This window comes from Tamandua tetradactyla, chromosome 15 (assembly GCF_023851605.1).
Source record: "Tamandua tetradactyla isolate mTamTet1 chromosome 15, mTamTet1.pri, whole genome shotgun sequence".
Taxonomy (NCBI): Eukaryota; Metazoa; Chordata; class Mammalia; order Pilosa; family Myrmecophagidae; genus Tamandua; species Tamandua tetradactyla.
In genome coordinates this window covers 34,828,489-34,849,114 of record NC_135341.1, presented here as the reverse complement: position 1 = coordinate 34,849,114, position 20,626 = coordinate 34,828,489, and the positions used below count along the sequence as shown (strand labels likewise).

Here is a 20,626-nt window from a genome sequence, read left to right as displayed (position 1 = left end):
TGTATATATGTTATACTATACATTAAAAAAAGTTTAAAACAACATAGATTATAGTGCAAATAAAATAAATAAATCCTAAAGTAGGAATAAAAATAAAACACCATGGGAATAAAGAGGAATGAGCAGTTAATTCCAAGCTGGGGAGTTCATAGAGGGAATTTTTTTTAATTACCATTAAAGGAGTTTGGAAGAATTCCACTTGAAGAATTTGGAAGCACTTCTCCATGAAGAAAACAATATAAGTAGTTTCAAAATTCTCCCTAGAGGGCCTATTTTTTCAAATATTGCTGTTACTTCATCAAGTCTTTGAAATAAAGATATAAAAATGAATGAGGAGGGGCGGAGAGGTGCAAGGGTAATAGAATTCTTGCTGCCATGCCGGAGACTCAGTTTCGATTTCTGGTCCATGATCTTTCACCCAAAAAACAAATAAGCAAGCAAAACAAACAAAAAATTCAACAAATGGTGCTGCAATAATGGGATACTCACATGAAAAAATAATGAAATAAAAAAAAATAATGACCCTGCCATAGAGCATACAAAAAAAAAAAAAAAGAATAGGGGAGTAAATAGATGGCAAATGGTGGAAGCCAGGTGTGCCAGTTTGAAATGATATATGTACCCTAGAAAAGCCGTGTTTTAATCCTAATCTCATTTTGTAAAGGCAGTCATTTCTTCTAATTCCTATTCGGTACTGTATGTTTGAAACTTTAATTAGATGATCTTCCTGGGGATGTGACTCAATTAAGAGTGGTTGTTAAACTGGATTAGGTGGAGATGTGTCTTCACCCATTCCAAGTGGGTCTTGATAAGTTTATTGGAATCCTGTAAAAGAGGAAACATTTTGGAGAAAGGACGAGATTCAGAGAGAGCAGAGAAGAATGACATAGCCATGGGAAGCAGAGAGTCCACGAGCCAGCAACCTTTAGAGATGAAGAAGAAAAACACTTCCTAGGGAGCTTCATGAAACATGAAGCCAGGAGAGAAAGCTGGCAGTTGATGCCATGTTCACCATGTGCCCTTCCAGCTGAGAGAGAAACCCTGACTGTGTTCACCATGTGCCTTCTCAATTGAGAGAGAGACCCTGACCTTCATTGGCCTTCTTGAACCAAGGTATCTTTACCTGGATGCCTTTGATTGGACATTTCTATAGACTTGTTTTAATTGGGACATTTTCTTGGCCTTAGAACTGTAAACTAGTAACTTTTAAATTCCCCTTTTAAAAAGCCATTCCATTCCCTGTATATTGCATTCTGGCAGGTAGCAAAGTAGAACACTAGATTTCTCATTTTGGAGTGGGAAGTTACAAATAAATAAGGGGATGAAGCTAGAATGATCCATGTGATAATGGATTACGTTGGAGACATCCATGTGAACTCAAATTTGGCTTAATATAGATACAGATGGTCACATATATAACATTTATAGATATGTTTATATACACAGGTTAGTATATACACAGCATTTTTCCTTGCTCTGTCAACTGAGCGGGCTAGAAATAACTACCCTCCAGTAGCAGTGAACACATCTAGCGCTCAGGTCTTGTTTTCTAATACCATTCTCCAGAAAAAGGAAATGGCTTGGAAAAATGGCTGATTCTAAGAGTGGAACAGGAAATAAGATAAGTGTGGAGCATCTTGTAGAGCCAGAAAATAAGGAAATGCAAAACAATAATAAACCAGTAGTGGGAGTATGTCACAGGGACACAGGAACCAACTGAAAGAGCTTCTAGTGGCCAAAACTGAAGCAATTTGAGCAACAAAATAAAGTAAGATTAGGCTAAAATGCAAAGTATAAAATACATATGTATGAATCCATACTGATATAAATGATTGAATAAATAAATTATGGAGAATAGAAAAATCTATGCAGAACAATTCCATATAATTTATGTAGATACTCTGCTATCAACAAGGTAGAGTATAGCTCCCCATTTCTCAAGTATAGGTTGCACATAACTGACTTCCTTCCAAAGAGTACAGTATGGAAAAGAGGGAAAAGGAAAATTTTGCAGTGGAGAAACCTAGCAAACACTAACTTAACCAAGTTATCAAAGGTAACATCAATAGTGGTATGTACCTTTGATGTGACAGCATGAGAATGACTCTTTACCTCTGTTATCTTCCTTACAAAACACATTACTTCAGTTTTTTACTTCGTGAAAAAAACATTAGACAGATCCCTGTTCAGGGTTCTAGAAAATATCTGACAAGTACTCCTCAAACTTGTCAAAGTCTTCAAGAAACATATGGAAAAGTCTGAGAAACTGTCAAGCCAAGAGAGGTATTAGAAGACTTGACATTCAGAAGCAATTCCCAGAACCTGCTGTAAAACACAGTGAGCAGGCACTTTTGGTCTCTTCCTCTTTTCTTCTTCCAGGAAGACTAGACCTGTAGCTGTCATTTTAGACCTTGAGTTCAAGTAACATGGCATAGGGAAGGGAGCTCCCAAAAGCCTAAGCCTGAGGACTTAGTGGAGCAGAGCCATTAAGTAACAATGGGCTTGACCCCAGATTTCTTTTGCATAACAGAATCTTTCATCTTATATACATCACAGTTAATTGTCTCTATTAGTTACTTGTACCTAATCCTTACTGTTGTATCCACCAACCCCTCAAATTTTAATTCACCAGAAATATGCAGATTGTCTCCTGAACTAGGAACTGGGGATACAGTGTTGAATTATCTGTGAAGTCTTCCTGTGATACTCTCTATTTTATTGTTTTCCTGGTGCCATCCATTCTGCACACCTCTACAAGGTTAGTTCATGAGAATCTCAGCAAAGGAAATTCAAGGTAAAGATTAATTGGTTCTATTTGCAGTGGTTAACAATCATTGGTTTGGGCTTAGAGCATAGCAACCAACGTTAAATTAAAGCAAATTAAAAAAAAGAAGAAGAAGACATGACATTTAATATACTGTGTTATCCTGGATGAAGTCCTGAAACAGAAAACGGACATTAGGTAAAATCTAAGGAAATCTGAATAAAGTGTGTAAGGGCTCTCTTTCTTGAATATAATGGTGAGAATGGGCATTTAACAAATAGTCTGCAAGTACCAAATAATAAACTTTATAAAGACCAAACAAACTGTATATCCAGACTTTACCCTTTTAAGACTTTATCCTTTTTTGTTTTTATTCTAAGACCATAAAATTTTTGATTATCAGATAACTGCAAAGCTCTCTATCAAGAGGACCATAGTGCAGAAGGGCCTCTCAGGTTTGCCTTCAGGTGGGTACCATGGTTGTAGAGAACATGAACAGAGTTTTGCAGTAAAGAATTGAAAGTGGTAGGTAAGGAAAGAGCCAGACTCTAGATGAACAATGAAACCTTTCTTTACCCTTCCCCGGAGGGATGCCCTTAAGTAAAAAGCAGAGAATTAATGTTATTTAGGGGTTAATAAAGCTTATTAATTATTCTGAATATTTCAAATCTAAAACAGTGTTGCTTATTTAATCAGATTATACCAAAAACAGCCTTGATACTGTTAGGAAGAGCATGACCTAGGCTTTATTTTAAATTTGAGAAGATAAAACAGAAGTATTTTTTCTAGGTGGTCGATAATGTGAAGGAAAAAAGAAAAGTGTCTTTCTTTTCAATTAGAGAAGTTTTGAGTTTACAAAATAATCATGCATAAAATACAGGATTCCTGTACACCACCCTACCACCAACACCTTACGGTGGTGTGGAACATAGCACTTTTTAAATAAATTGTAGTATTTTTAATAGTAGTTTCTTCGTTAAAATTGATGGAAGTTTATTTAAATGGTTCTATCATCCATTATTTACATTATGTATGTTTTTTGCTATATACCACTCTACTATTACCATCTTGTGTTAATATCATACATTTGTTATATCATAAAAAAAATTCTTATAGTTGTACTATTAACTATAGTCCATTGTCTGCAATAGGATTCACTGTTTTTACAGTCTATGTTTTATCTAAGAAATGTGTCTTTTGAATGTAATCGTATTAATTATTGATCTCTGATAAAGAACTAATTTTTAGCCCCACAAAAAGCAGACAATAAAAGAAACAGGAATGAAGAGAGTGGGACTCTGAACAAGACAGTACATGTGCATTTCTATGGTTTAAAAACCCACTTTTGCTCTTTATACTCATCCAGACTAAGAGTTTGTGGGTAGAAGCACCATAGAAGTTGTGCATGTGTCATCACAAAATGGGGTTTTTGGTCTTTTTGGGTTAGAAAGCAATTTTATCTAAGCATGCCATTAATAAGTATATCAGGTTTAACACAGACATGTTGCATATCCAAGCATATTTCTATTCACTGGTGCTCCCGCCTTACTTGGCTCAAACTAGCAGGCACATATGGCTCTTTCACATCTACCCCACTTTCTCAGGAAATGTGATTTTTCTCACTATTCCTTTTTCGCTTTCCTCTTAAATCTAGATAAAGCTTTTGATGGTTCCATAAAATGACCATATACAGAAAATTTTCCTTGAGATTTGCTTTCATTTTAGTTAATGTGATTCTGGTAAATTAGGGTGTTAATATAATCTTTAAGTTTATAAGAAAAAAAACATTTGCCTTTGGAAATTACTCCTTTTACTTCTTCAGTGAGTATAAAATTAAGCACTTACTATGTTCCTCAAGTTTTGATGTGGCTGGAAATTAGCAAGATGCATTCCTTGCCTTCTAAACACTTATCATAGAGAGAAGTGAGGTAGACAAATAATCAGGTGTCCAAAATTAAGTTAAATGTATGTCTAGAAATTGTAATTCAGTGGAAGCCCAAAAGAAGTAGTGGCCAGGCCTATGGTAGGGTTGTTGAGAATGGTGAAGAGAACAACCCAGGAAAGAGTTTATGGGTGGGCATTATTGAGCAGAATCCTAAAAAGAGAGAAGGGAGAGGGAGAGAGAGAGGAAAAGAAAGGGAGAAAGAAAGAACATGAATAAAGTAGAATCTTTGTAGCCACCAGGCAAAGGAAGCACTGAGTAAGGGCTCAAAGGCATAAAGTTACATGATACTATGAGCAATTATGCATGAAAGAGATAGAAGCCTAGAGAAGTAGGAGAGAGCCCTGAGGTGGACTGCCTTACATAACCTGCTAAAAAGCCTGAATTCTATACTGGGGGAGCTTGTGAAAGGCTCTGAGAAGGGTGGCCATGTGACCAGATTGGCATTCTGGAAAAAGACATTTGAATGGCCAGTTAGGAGTTGATTAAACTGGGCCAGAAGACATGATAAAGGCTGACAAAGGCTATAAAGGGGAGAGGTTATCTGGACAGATTCTTTAAAAGGTTGTGGTAACTGGTGGAAAGGTTCTGATAGGGTGATGGTTCCACTCAGTGAGAGGGAGTATTTGGGAGCAGACAAGTGGGGAAGAGATAATGAGCTCATTTTGGTTATGCAAGTTATAAATTTAGGGATCAGTTTGGACTGGAGATGCCTCTTTGGGGTTTGGCAGCTTCTGGTGGTATTTGAAGTCATGGGAGCAAATAAGATTGCCCAGGAAGGACTAGTAGGATAAGAAGGAAACAGACTGAAGGCAGAGAGAGGAATGGCAGGGACAAATCGTCAGTTGTCTGGCATCTGAATTATATGTGTTGGGTAGAGGGATCCATGTAACTAAAACCGTTACTGTTGGCTGGATACTTCTGAATGATCATGGAAAGATTCTATGGGTTTTCCTTTGTGCACAGATATTGTTTTCTGGGACCAGCAAGTTTATACCTCCCTAACCCACAGGAGAAAAGGTGAGATGAGTGCTGTAGAGACCCCCTGAGTGTCAGATGAAATTTTCAAGAGATTACCTTAATTTCCCTGCAGCAGTATGGAGAGTTCCCAGTCCCTGTTCTTAAGGTATCCCAAGTGACTGGGTGGTTCCAGCTTTCTTGGAATTGCCTATCAGAGTGGGAGACTCTAATACTTCAGAACTTAACAGTTGAAGAACAGTGTTGTTCTCTCGCTCTCTCTTTTGTCCCAATCCCAAACAGTACTTAAGAAGGGACTTTATTCTTACTTATTTAGGCATCTAGCTTTCTAAGTTCTGCTTCCTCTTGACTACCAAAGGACTTCACAGTGAACCAAACCCACTATTATGCCAGGCTTTTTCTTCTTACCTTGATTTGATTGAAAAAGAGCTACAAGCAAATCGTCTCCACATTACCCTGAGCCTGGAACCAGTAATGACAGTTGAATGGAAGTATAAAGCCATTGCAAGGCATAGCAGTTTCTAAACAGCAGTAATTGTTGAAAGGAGCTGGTTTTTTTCTCTGTTAGGGACTTTCTGCTGGGGCGTAGTTGTGTGTGCACATGTGTGTATTTTTAATGGGAGCTAGAAAAGAAACGACTTGTCACATGGGAGAGTGCTATTTCAGAAATGAGCACATTTTTCCACTTTGAAAATATATGTAGTGATTCATTTTAAAGTTTTTACCCTTTCCCCAAGTGTGAATTTCCTATATGCCTTAACAGGAAATGAGCCTTTCCTAATTTAATAAAATATACGTTCATTTCTTTAGAAAAGTGAGGAATTTTTTTCCCTTCAAACGTAGTGTTCCACACTGAAAACTCGGAAAGTCAGATTGGACATTTAAAAACCTTGAAAGCCATAACACCTATCCTTCTATTGCAGGTGCAACAACGAGAGTGAGTGGTCCCAGATCCACGAGAACATCATCCGCAAGTCCAGTGCCAAGTACTCTGCCCCCAGTGCCAGCCACGGTGATGTACTTCTCTGGCTAGAGAACTTTGTTGATTTTCACTTGCTGATCATTAGCTGACATACGTAAAGTTTATTTCTCTATAGATGTTAATTCTCTTGACCAGGCACTTTGTGCATTTCCCTCATGTGATGATTTTTGAGCCCTTCCCTAGTTACTGCTAACCAAAATACATTTTCTGTTCTTTGTAGGATGGATTTCACGTGCTAAATCCATCATAAATCCAGAGTGAGCAGAAGTGTTGCAAGGCTTGTCACATTGTGATGTATGTTTTTCTGAACAGAGATTACACATCCAACAAAAAGAAAAGAGGGAAAAGAAAAAAAATTAATAACGTCTCTTTTTGTTCCTATTCAGTGTTAGCTTCACCAAGAGCACCTGACACTAATGAGAATCAATGATTAATCTGCCATTATCAGTCATTCTGAAGCAAGAATAGAAAATATTTATTTCAAAGTAACTTTCATCTTACCTCAACGTCTCCTTTTTCTTTATCTTTCTTTTCTTTTAAAGGTCTGTTTAAATCATTTCTATCTAAATCTTGGTGCAGCTCTATACATTAGAAGACTTGTGTTTTCTAAATTGAACATTAGTTGCTTGAATAAATTAAGACGCACTATTTAAGAAGTCTATGAGCTTTTACATACTCTTGTAGTTAGCTATCAGATTTACATGGAACTGTGTTTTTCCTGAAAGTTTAACTTGTTTCATAACCTCCTTAAATGACCTTTTTGGTTTTAACTTTCATGGATGCTGTAGGAAATAAAAACACATGGCCTTGAATGATGGTATAAAGCCATTGCCAGTTATGGCACTTTTTAAACAGTAGTACTTATTTTAAGGAACACTTTTTTTCTTCTCTCAGAGTAAACAAATTGTCAACTAGGAGTATCCTCAGAACAGCTCCAAGTCAGAGGCTACTTCAGCTGGGAGTGTTCAATTCCACTAAAATGTTACACTATTGGGGTCCTGCAGGCTTCTTTCACTATTTATAAATAACTTTTTCCTCAAGTATGTGCCTGGATGCCAACGAGCTCTGTGTTGTGTGCTTGATTGGGAATGGGTCCATATTCCTCACCTAAAACTATGTTAAAGTAAGAGGTAAATAAAATTGTTTTTAGGTAGAGAAAAAGTACTAGCTTTTTGGAAAAATGCTATTCACGTTAATCTGTGAGTTTCTTTGCTTTATTTATTTTTCGATTTCCAAAGAGGTACCTACTCTTGGCTACAAGTTCTTGGTCATATCATCATTAAAACATGGAAAACATTTTAGGAGAGTAATCGTGGTAATAATACATTAGAAAGAAACAACTGAAAGCAGTTTTTACTTCACCTCATCAGGTTAAGATGATAAATTTTATTTCATTCCCTAGAGTGAGTAGGGACTGTGCCATCTTCAGAGTCTGTACATTTTTGTACAGAACTCACAGCGTTTGTCATTTAAACAGTGTTAGAAAGTTGCCCATCCCTCTGTGCTCAGAAGAACCACAGACTTCAGAGAGTCTCAGCTAGGATGGCCCTAGTGAGAGGTGGTCTCTGTGAAGTTGTGGGAAAGCCTGGAGGAGAAATGGGCTGCTTGTCTTTGAAGGGTGAGTCTCAGTGCTTCAAGGATTGGCTTCGGAAGCTGGTTGAGAACTTGAAATTACCTGTTTTTAACCCTCTCATCAAATGAATGAGGAAGATTAAGCTCAGTTAAATGATTTAGTGGCTGAGCCAGGATGGAACCCAGATCTCCATATTCCAGGCCATTGATTGGCCTCTCCATTCTCTCAAGCTTCGGAGCATGGGTTTCCCACTGCTAGACTAGGGTCTTAATGTCAGAGAATTTCATGTATTGCTCAAAAGAATGTTACTTACCATATTTCAGATATTTACTAGCCTTCTCAAGTAAAGATACAATTTTATAAAAATTAATTTAGGGCAGTGCAACTGTGGCTCACTGGCAGAATTCTCACCTGCCATGCCGGAGACCTGGGTTCGATTCCCAGTGTCTGCCTATGCAAAAAATAAAAAAATTAAAAATTAAAAAATTACCTTACTTTGCTAAAGACTGTCCACCTGTATTTGTTAAACATCATGGACAGGTCACTTGGCCTTACAGTTCTTTTTCAGAAGTCATTAACGTTTTCCCTGAAAGCCAAATCATATTAAAAATGTAGAAGGAATTGCTACGTTGGTTTTGAGTGTTGAGTATAAATATGTCTTTCAGCAGTAACTCTCTATGAGGCAGCATTAATATACATGTGGCTTTTCATTTCTATTGCAGTTCCAGTAGCATGAAGGTCATTAAGAACAAATGAAAAGTAAAGCAGTTGGCACACAGATTTTTTATGTATTTTTAAATGGCTAATTAAAATAGCTTTATTTATAATTTACATATTTTGGACTGAGATTGGTTTATGTGATTAATCCTCATCCAGCTTTTCGGCAGGTTAAGGGAGGAATGAGGGGCACAAGGCCAGGTTGCTGACCTTCTAATATTCCACACAGTTTGTCTAGTTACTTTTTTACAGAACAATCTTTAACCTGAGATAAAATTTGGTAAGAAAACAGTTTCATGTGCCAGTAATGGAAGGATCAGATTAACAGGGAAATTTTATAGAATTGGTTATTTTCAAGTTCTTTGACTTAGAGCCCCATTGAGATTGTTGGTAAGTAGAAAACCCCAGATTGTACAGTGGAGGCAAGTGGATTGCTTTTCCAAGCTGTTTTCATAGAGGCCCTTTTACCTGAGGACCTTGTGTTAGCATTATTTTGTATATGTGTCAATCACCCAGTATTTCAGAACCAGGAAGAAGACCCAGAAGTTCCAGTTTCCCAGCCCCTATAAAAGCAATGGAATTTTTATAGCCTCCATTAGTGGTTTCTTTCATTGTCCCTGTGCCTGTTGTAAACTGAAGGCCCCTTTCTCTCTATTTGTCCTGTTTAGAGGTGGAGAGTATCTGTTCAGGATCCCTTTAGGTATCTTGAAAACTAGCAGTGACTCACTCCAAACTGTCAGTCTTTCCTTATAACTTCTGCTTTGCATCTGTAGGCCAATTTGGTTGCACAGAAAATGGAGAGGTGAAAGCCAGTCAATTGGTATTTGACTTAAGTCCTTGCCAATGCAGAGTGATAGGGTGCACCCACTGATTTTTGTCCCTTTGCTCTCTAACCACCATCTAACAAAATTCTGGAAGCAATGAGCCATTCTGACCTCAGGCATTTGTTCCAAACTTGGGCTGTCTGCCTAGGTCAGTGGATTTTCTTTTACCTGGAGAATGAGAATTTGATAGCCGTCTAAACATAGCTCTCTTCTTGTGCGGAGAGGCCGGTACCTCCCAACCTGCTGTCCTCTGCAGAAATCATTGTGACCTAGGGTCTTACCCACAACCTTTCAGGTACATAAACTAATTGGAGTTTAGTCTAAGTGATTAGGCTGTAAAAAATTACTTTAGTGTAGTTAAAATTCCAAACACTGATTATCTAACAGAAACGCCAATTGGAATTCCATGTGTCTGCCTTTCAGGGAACATTATCCTGATGTTAACGACACCTGGGGTACCATGAGTGTAATCCCAGGGTTTCTTGGGGAGCGTGAGTTTAGCAGAAGCAATAAAATAATCTTGAGGTCCTATCTGGGCTGTTTAGGACCATATTTCCTCCCCTGACCCTGCTGTGAGAGTACAGATTCCTAACGACTGGAATACTTACATCTACCAGTTAAAGTGCCTGTGATTCTTCTGTCTGACTTCTCTTCCCCTTCTTCCCCCCTCCACTTCCTTTGCTATGCCCAGACCAGTCTTATTCTATAATTCCGCTTGTTACTCTCCATTCCAGCCACTACCTTCTGATTGTCCTCATTATCACACTTTCCATCTTTGCTGTAGATACTCATCTTCTGCTCAAATTCCAAGTAATCATCCTGTTAACTAATATCATTCACAGAGTTTCAAAGGTAAACTTGACCTCCTAGAGCCTTCCAACTAGTGCCTGCAGTGGGGACCCTCTGTTGGGGATTTCAGAAGATTCTAACTTTGTGTAAAACTCTTGAGGTACAAGTGATGAGTCAGAAGCCAGCTCACCCAAGAGGACATAACAGATTCTTCTTAGTTCTGAACACAGTACCTAGGGTTGTTGAGAGCACCTGAAACTCTGATAGAGTCTAAGGCAATATTTAGTTAACATCACAGAAGCGCCACTTTTTTTATTCCTTGCATTGTAGTGGTTTCCTTCAGGGGAAATGTGATGTCTGCTCTATTTCTCTCTTTACAAGCCATAGAAAGTTTGAACCAGCCTGTTGCTTCCCACGCTTTGGCACACTGCTAACATAAAACATAGCACCTGGTAGCACACTCATTCCCAGTTTATGAAACACTGTGACTCTTTGTCACACTCATTTCTAGTCTGCCTTTATATTGTTTCTGTACATTTTTCTGGGTCCCTAAATGTACGGTTTTATGCAGTTCAGTCCTCTCATTTCATATTCACTGGGGCCCAGCCAGGCACTTGACTGCATACTGGGTAACAGAAAGGAAGGCAATTCATTCTCGCAGACCTCAAGCAATGCTTAATGAACTAGGTCTCTGTGTTATTGATACCACCTTGACATATATTCCTTTTAGCTTTCTAGAATGTTCTTCAGAATAATTTATACTTTCTGTATCAATTTTTTTCTCAAGAAAAATGCTGAAATTTATTTTCCCAAGGAAAATGTAACTCTTGTGGCTTTTCTGATACTGCTTAATGGAGTGGGCATATGGTTTAAGTAATAAAATGCTTTTGTTTTTGCAGGTCTTATCATTTCTCTGCAGCTTCTGCGTGGAGACATGGAACAGATCCGGAGAGAAAATCCCATGATATTTAATAGGGGCTTGGCAGTTACAAGGAAATTGGGATTTCCCGATGTCATTATGCCAGGTAGGTGTAATACCTTGGAACTGGAGGTAATGGGGTAGGGGCTACACAGTTAAGAGTTCGGAGTCCAGTCACATTTTACAGGAGAGTTACCACACAAGAACTTTCTACTTAAGGGTGAGAAATGCTAAAATATGTGTCTGCAGTTCAGAAATCCCAATTTGTGTACAAATGGTAGGTGCATTTTAATGTATCAGAAAAAATGTATCAGGCAAATTATGTAAATTAGACACTGTAAATAGCACTGTTTGGCCAATTTCTCAGGAATTGCCTCAACCCCCTGGCCTGGCCTAATACCTGATGGAGAGCCAGGGCAGAAAGTGGGAATACTATGACCCTGAAGTGTGATTTCAGCAGGTCAGTACCAGGTTTATGTTTCCTAGTAAGGTGAATGCAAGCAGAGCTGGAGAAATGAATCCAAACCAGCCATTAGAGCTCTGCTTGCAGAGGGAGTGAGGGAATGGTAGAAGCATGGCTCAGATGGGTGACACGTGTTCTGATAATCAGAGAAGATGTGAACAAGGAGAAATGGAAATCAGAATAGGCAGATACTTTGTTGTCGTAATGAATCCAAGAGGAGTGGACTGACTCAGCTGAGTTTTAATGCTTTACTGAGAGCTTGTTCGCCTTTGTTTAAAAGACCCAGGGCAGACTAGGCTAAACTGATTATGGCTACTATAAATATATCCTATTTGGAATTCTTCATGGTGTGTCACTAAATTCTCTTGTCAGCAACATTCACCAGTGCATACCCAAAGAGGAGTGTGGCTTGAGCATAGAGAAGACCCATGTAATGGACTCCAGCTGCCTTCCAGCTTCCCCACCCATGCCAAGATTTGTTTTCTGTCACCCTCACTCTCTTTCCACAGACTCTGAATGCCAAGCAGGTTGTGCAAAGTATTTTTCTTTGCTCATGCCCACAGGAGGGTCTATTAAATGGGAAACCCAGACCACTTGATCAATTCCATATTGATCTTTAAATGTTAAGGAGACTTCATCCTTATGAAAGGCCCCTGCCTGACTGCTATATAGAGATGAAATCCTCTACAGGATGTTTCTCCCATGCTGTCCTGACACCATTCTTCAGCCCTCTCTGGGTCAAGTAAGCAGGAAAATAAAAGCCAGGTTTATTTCCTTGCTTTTTGGCAATGTGACTTTTGGAGAAATAATTGATGGATACCAAAATTGATCTGGTGATCTTTTTTTAATTAGATGTCTAGGCTCATGTGGAGTAGTAACACATTCTAAGAGAAAATGTTCTTAAAGTCCTCCCTTTCTTATAAGAATTTGTCTAAGATTTGGTAATTTCCTTCATACCAGCCTCCCCAATACATGGGATTAAAATTAAGTGAACACAATAATATAAGTACAATAAATGAAGCTGACTGTGAGTATGGTTGAAGGAAAAGGGCAGGAGGCGCATATGACACCAGAAGGAAAGATAGAAGATAAAGACTGAGATGGTATAATTTAAGAATTCCTAGAGTGAACATTGGTGGCAATTAAGTATACAAATATAAAAATGCTTTTACATGAGTGAGAACAAATGAATGTCAGTACTGCAAGGTGTAGAAAATGGGAATTATATATAGGAAAAAAATACAATCAATGCAAGCTAGGGTCTATAGGCAACAGTAACATTGTAATATGCTTCTACTGAATATAACAAAGGCATTATATTATGGGGGAGGGGTATGGATTCTTTGCTCAAGCTTCAGTCAAACAGGTATTTAAGCAAAATTAGATTTGAGAAGTTACATTGTCAAAACCCATCCATGCAAGGAGATATTTTTGTAGCATACCCTCCATCTCTTTGTGTCATTAACACACAGGTTTTTATAAAAGACTTCTGGGTTGTGCTGGACACGGTCGACTGTGGAAATCAGCAGTATCAGGCACTGGCAAGGCAAGTTAAGGTTAAAGGGGTTAACCCTCCTCTGGGTAGCTACGGCATCATCAAGGGATTTGCCCTATGCGGCAGAGACACTGGGCAATCCTGAGAGGTTCAGTCTGGGCCTGTGAGTGTGGTACTTCTTGGATTATCTGCCTTTGAGATGTTAAGTGCTGTAGCTGAAAGTAAGGATTCATTTACAGGCAGAAAGTAACTCTTTGTGCATAATGGGTTCCCTCTTCCCCCCTTCCTCAGTTTGTAGAGAGAGAGTTCATCTCCCTTTGAGGAAAGAACCCTTTACACAGATGGCTATTCTCAGGGTTGTCAGAGCAATTATGCTATCTTTGAGCAAGGTGATAAGGCTGACCCTGCAAGACCTGATAGAATGACAGAAAAAGTGTACAGGAGAGTTTCATATTGCAGTCAGCCTGTCTTGGAAAATGATTATGACTTTCATTTTGGAGGACTTGATGAATCCTCCAAACTCTGGTCACTCCCACTCTCACCCCCACTTGCAGCTGGCTCATGCTTCAGAATTGCAAATGTTACCTGGGCTGTAGTAGCACTTCAGCCCTCACTGTGCTGGTATGATCAAGACCTAAGAAGTTGCAACTTTGTCATCTTGATACATGGAAACATGATATATGGAAAGAACAAGGAAAGCAATTATGTCAATAACTGTGGGCTTTTCAATATTTAACAAGTCTGAGAAATTAGAGTAAATGGGATAATTAGAATTATTCATAAACTGTGATTCTTTAAACTACCCAACATTTGGTAGGAACTATTAGACACTAATTGGGAAAGATCCGTTTTGTCAGGATGACCCAGTTAAATCCTTGTCAAGGTATGTTGGCAGAACTGTAAGAAAGACATCAGATAGGCTCTAGCCACACCAGTATCCAACACATTATTATAAGGTTTTTCTGATTGTCTGCATTGCTTTCCATGGATGAGATTGGTTTCCATAGTTGCTGAGAATAGGAAATATCCTTCTCTGCACCCGCAACTGAGGCCCTGACAACACAGCCATCTAGCTCTGCTCATGACTTGTGGTAATGAGCAAGAGACAACAATAGCATTGCTGGTGTTCTGGGAGCTATCACTACTGAGGCCCCAGGGAAGACATGCCAACCTGGGAAATGCCATCCTGAATTACAGAAGAACAGGTAGATTTACTGATCTAAGACTCTTTTTGAAACTGAACACATACAGCCTTTCATTGGTTGATCACCATATTTCTGTGGGTACTTGCTCCTTTTCTCCAAATTCATTTTAGTTCAATACGAAAGCTAATAGCTCTGTAGTAAACTTTTGTTTCTTTTCTAGACTTTTCAGAAAATACTGACAGGACAGGTATGCCAGGTGAAAAAGTAGAAGTTAACATTGCTTCCTGTGACTCACAAGTCAGATTTATTTATAGTAAACTTTAAAGAAAACTGTCAGCCAAAAGACTATAACCTGAAAGGAATGATTAAAAATGAAGTAGCTGTACGTTTCTCCAGATTATGTTTGAGCCAGTAGAGAGAGTAGAGGGTAGATCCCTCTTTAATTCTTACCTTTCCTGGAAAGTCTTTGTCCTGGGGTCAGTAGAAATACTGGCATGGCCTCATTGGAGTACAATGTTTTAGCCTGTTTTCTAAGCCTTGAATTTCTAAGGTTATCATTGATTGTGTGTGATGTGGGTCAGGTTTCATATTAGTTAAATGGGCTCTGTCTAGTCAGAAGTCAGCTCAGCTGGCCCTGTGATTTGGTAGTTGTTTAGTTCATGACTGAGGTTTTCCTAATATAATGACTCTCCAATGTAAGTGTGCATCAGAATCACCTGCAGAGCTTGGGAAAACACAGGTGGTGGTTTCTGATTCAGTAGTAGTGGCGTAGGGCCTGGGAACTTGCATTTTTCATAAGCACTCAGGTGATGGTAATGCTGCTGGTCTGAAACTCCCTTGGAGAACCATGTTGTAGAGACTGTTCTGCTTTAAGGATGCTTTTTCCCTCCGAATCAGACCTGGAGCAACTACTACTCCTCTCTGGGTTTCTCTGAACTTGCCCAGCTATGTGGCATCCCTCTAGGAGACACTCTGACTTTCTGTCCTCGTGCTCAGAAATCCATTCTGTCCTCTAACTCCTGGTAAAAAAATGCTTGCTTCATCTCTGACATGTGAGCAGTACTTCTTTCTCTTTTCATGTTTGTTTTAATTGTTCTTGTTTCTCTCTGTACTGTCCCCTCATTCTTGCTCCTTTCTGATGCAGAGATGAAGATAGTTGGATGTAAGTTCCTGCTTTTCTGTGTTCTGTTTGCTTATTGCCTGCTTTTCCATCTGTATTTGTTTCATGGAATGTTGCAATACTGGGGTGGGGTGTCATGTACCTTATTAATCCTTCATCATCCTCATCTTTTATTGGTAATTGACAAGACACAAAAAGAGAAACTTTCACCAGATATAGAAGACTGTGAGAGGCATCTGTTTGGATGTTCATTAAGAACTGAGGATATATTGGAATATTTAGAAAGAATACTTAAGATCTTAACAAGCCCAAGGTGAAATAGAACAGGATATAGGTACAGGAAAGGATTTTTATGAAACAAATCAGCTACTCCCATTGAAAAGAGAATTCAAGCCACAAAGAAACAGAAAGCCTCTTCTTTCAATTCTGCTGGGATAGATCTCCTACAAAAGACAACACACAGAGACATGGCTTTTAGAAGAAAGCTCTCTACAAGGGAGGTGATAACATGATTTCCTGCAGTGGATTCATAGGACTGAAGTCAGCCAAAGTCTCAAATGAGGCTTTGGCAATTTCTCTAAGGGATGATTTAAGGATGATCACGTGTGGGACCATAAGAGGTTAGAAAATGTTCATATGCTTGGCCTAAGAAAGAAAGAACCTGTATAGTGATTTCACACTATACCCAGACCTATCATCCTGTTAGAGCAGAGGGCATTGCTGACTGTAGGATAGAAATAAAAAGTGTGAATTGAAGACATGGTAAGAAAAATAAATAACCCATCTTTCCTGGGTACTCTAAAGAAGTCTTCCCAAGAATCAAATAAACACTTTAAGCCAGTTATCAGCAAACTATAGTCCAAGGGCTAAATCCAGCTCATGGCCTATTTTTGTACTGCCTGCCAGCAGTACAAAACAAAGAACATGTGACAGAGACCATTGTCATCCACAGTGCCTAAAATATTTCCCATCTGACCTTTTACAGAAAGTTTACCAACCTCTGCCTCTTCTGAATACCCATTTCCCTGACCTGCAGCTGTAGTAGCAGCTGACATTGGCTAATGTATGAGACTGTAAAAGAGACAGAGATTATTTATTCTGTGGCTCCCATACAAGAACAAACTCATTAATCTTTCCATTCAGAAAACTCTGTTACATGTCAGCCAAGCACTAGGCACTCAGAAATGTGAGGCATTGCTAATGCTGTAAGATGCTGTGTCAACGTTAGAAAGAGGGTACTCAAGAAAGGGAGGCAGGGCTGCCAAATTCCTTCCTAAAGAGAGTCCCATCAGTGGGGCTATTCTGCAAGGCTATACTCGCCAGTACCTGTTCCTACTCCCTGCAGAAAAGCCCCTCCCTCTCACAAGCTTCAGGCACTTCTCTGTGCTGCCTATCGACTGCCCAACCCCCAACCCAACCATATTTCATCAGCGTCCTTCCAGTAGACTCCCCATGTACTTATTCCCTGCTGTTAAACCCTGGAGAGCATCAGAATCACCTGGTGAGTTTTTTCCCCCTTAATATATGTACCCAGGCCCCACCCAAGACTCATTACAGTCTTGTGAGGGGGGGAGGTGCTAGGAATTTATATTTAACAGGTTCCCCAGGTGATTCAAATACAGACAGCCAGACTGTGATCTACAAACTTACTTCCAAAACCACTGCCCAGGTCTTCGCTTTCTCACCTAATGTAACATACCCATCCTCATCCCTTTCCTAGGTAATGTTCCCTGGCAGTTGGTGTGGTAGTTTACAGGAGCCTCCTGGAGATAATGCCTTCACCCAAAGGCATGAATCCACTGATAGGTTTTGTGAACATATGATAGGTAATAAGGATAGCTTTGTGTAGGAGAGCCCTGAGAGGCTATCTTTAAGGCAGGCCTGGGCCACTAGATCCCTGGAGCATTTCACATATGCTTTTTTCTTAGGTTTTCTGCTAGTTCCAGAAGAGTTAGTGGAGAGCTCAATTTAAATGATCTCCCAGAGAGCTTCTGACAAGAACCCTAGTAACAGTAACTTTCACAAAGTACTATTCTCGAAATTGAGGCCATAATAAATTCCAAAATTGGAACTCATAAGGCAGCCTAATACCTATTCTCACTGAGAACAGGCTCTGTTCTAGGCATGTCTGTCCTCCAGAAAAAATCAAAGACCTGATGAAATCTAGCTGGTTCAGTCTGTAATTTAGAGGGTGGGGTTACTTGGACTGATAAAAATTCTCGGCTAGACAATGGAAAGAATACTAGAGAAACATCTAGCTTAAGCCTTCCATTTTGAAAATAGCACTTTGGCATAAAATGCCCTGGAGGAGCTTCCCAGAAACTATGCACTTATCTATAAAACTAACAGATTTTATATTGTTAATAGTCTTTTTCTTAATAGTCTTGAGGCAATGTCCAGTTTGTATCAGTATCCTGTATCATATATAGGTTGGGAAAGTTTAAAAATGTTTCATTTGAAGAACATGTTTATTGTAACATGGTTAACTCAAGCACAGAATCACAGCACTTAAAAATGTATAAACCAGAATATTGTTGCTGGTAGCCATCATCTGTTTTGAAAAACTGCGGGGACTATCAAGAGAAAAACTTCCAGATAGTAGAAACCAGAGTTATATTTAAACAAAGCACCTATTCTTTAGATTAGACATTGGAAGTCTCTAGACCATTAACTTTATGCTAAAACAATCTAAAAATTAAATAATTACTTAAATTACATAGGAAAACTAATGTACAGCTAAAAGGCTTTTATTAGAAGCCTGGCTCTGAGATGTCTGTTTTTTGTCTTTTGTTTTTTGTTTTTTGGTGTGTATGGTCTGAGACTCGAACCTGGGTCTCCCTCAAGAAAGATGAGCATTCTACCACTGAAACAGCCGTGCACCCCTGAAATGTCTGTTTTAATTGTTAAAAATTCTAAGTTTAATCTGACTTATCCTATTATGATAGGAATAGCACATAGTAAAGTCCCCAGTTAAGTCTGAATTTTACTTTCAGGACCAATTTTATTCATTCTCTATTCTGACAGTAGCATATGAATGAATTTAAGCTTCCCTTCTCTTTCTACCTGTTTCTCCACCCATCTGCACAACAGTGTTGTTGACAGCTTGCTGAGGAGAAGCCAGACAGGGATGTCCAAAGGAGACAGGTTAAGATTCCAATCTTGCCAAAATTCAAAGCAGAGACTACCCATTCCAAGAGGGAAGTCTGTGCAGACTACAAGGATGGATGCTGTGAAGACTGAATCACATACCCTGAAGTTGGATTTGTGTGTAATTTTTACAACACATTTTCATCTTGCCTTCTTGGTAGCCTCACTCAGGGCTGCTTGTTGGGAGAACAAGATGGCATTCATATGTTAAAGGAAGTTCTCAGGGCTTATAGAGAAATACTAATTCCTTCTCTCGGGCTGTTTTCCCTACTTGAATCAAATTATTATCAGAGCCTTCATTATATAACCAAAGACAAGAATTGCAAGATTGTATACTTGGGCTAGGAAGGTGACCTTGAGAATGGAAGGTCTGGTCATGAAGACACTCAAAGCCCCAGTTATGTGCCAGTCCTCGTCTAACATGGTGTTTTACTTTTCTAGCTGCTAAAACAACTGCATACAATGGATTGGCTTAAACAGTCGGAATTTATTGGCTCACAGTTTTGAGGCTAGGAGAAATCCAAAAACAAGGTTTCAGCAAGGCGATGCTTTCTTCCTGAAGATTGTAGCATTCTTAGCTGGCTGCCAATAATCCCTCGAACTTGGCTTTTTTGTCACATGGCAACGCATGTGATGGCATTGTCTTCTTTTTTCCTCCAGCTTTTGGCTGCTCTCCATGGCTTTTTCTTTGTCTACTTTCACTCTGCTTATAAAGGACTCCAGTAATCTGGATTAAAGCCCAACAGAATCACCTTAACTGGAGTAACATCTTGAACAGATCTTCTTTACAGTGGGTCTGTATACACAAAATTGTGAACCAAGGACCAAAAACATGTCCAGACTGGGGTGCATAATTCAAACCACCACTCCTGGCTTCATGCATGACAGACACTCCACAGTTAGAGAGGTAATGCAGAAAAGAGGCTGTTATGTATCTCTGACCAAACCAGAGGACTCACTTGCTGTATTAGTTAGGGTTCTCTAGAGAAACAGAATCAACAGGGAACACTTGCAAATATAAAATTTATGAAAGTGTCTCACGTGACCGTAGGAACACAGAGTCCAAAATCCACAGGGCAGGCTGCGAAGCCGATGACTCCAATGGATGGCCTGGATGAATTCCACAGGAGAGGCTCACCAGCCAAAGCAGGAATGCAACCTGTCTCCTCTGAGTCCTCCTTAAAAGGCTTCCCATGATTGGATTTAGCATCACTAATTGCAGAAGACACTCCCCTTTGGCTGATTACAAATGGAATCAGCTGTGGATGTAGCTAACGTGATCATGACCTAATCCTATGAAATGTCCTCATTGCAACAGACAGGCCAGCGCTTGCCCAATCAGATGAACAGGTACCACAACTTGGCCAAGTTGACACCTGTCCCTAACCATGACAGTCCACCCCTTGTCAACTTGGCACATATATATATATATATATATATATATATATATATATATATATATATCACCTTAGACCATACTTAATTTCCAAATGAAAACAAATAAGCACGCATTTTTTTCTTTTACCTGACAATACTCAACTGTCCTGCATATAACTGGAAACACATAAATCTCTCCAGAATAGCGTGCAAATCCTTGGGCAACATTCATTCTTAAACTTGATATCTTACAACTTAAATAGTATAACACAAACAAAGCAGCATTACAGTCCTCGTTTCTGTAACTGATCACGTGGTCGAAGTTCATATTTATCACTACCTTCTTCCACTACCCATTCCATGTTCCCTTTCCCCTCAGCAAGCAATTCAG

General features: G+C 39.2%; 1 protein-coding gene across 11 annotated transcripts in view; it reads left to right on the top strand.

The window, feature by feature from the left end:
* Positions 1-20,626, top strand: part of DOCK3 (dedicator of cytokinesis 3) — a 719,821-nt gene that overhangs the window by 550,085 nt on the left and 149,110 nt on the right. For all 11 annotated transcript variants that reach the window (XM_077129171.1, XM_077129169.1, XM_077129173.1 and 8 more), the window contains 2 exons: positions 6,608-6,696; positions 11,469-11,594. In XM_077129171.1, the coding sequence (XP_076985286.1) occupies positions 6,608-6,696; positions 11,469-11,594 (215 nt within the window). The remainder of the gene's footprint in view (positions 1-6,607; positions 6,697-11,468; positions 11,595-20,626) is intronic.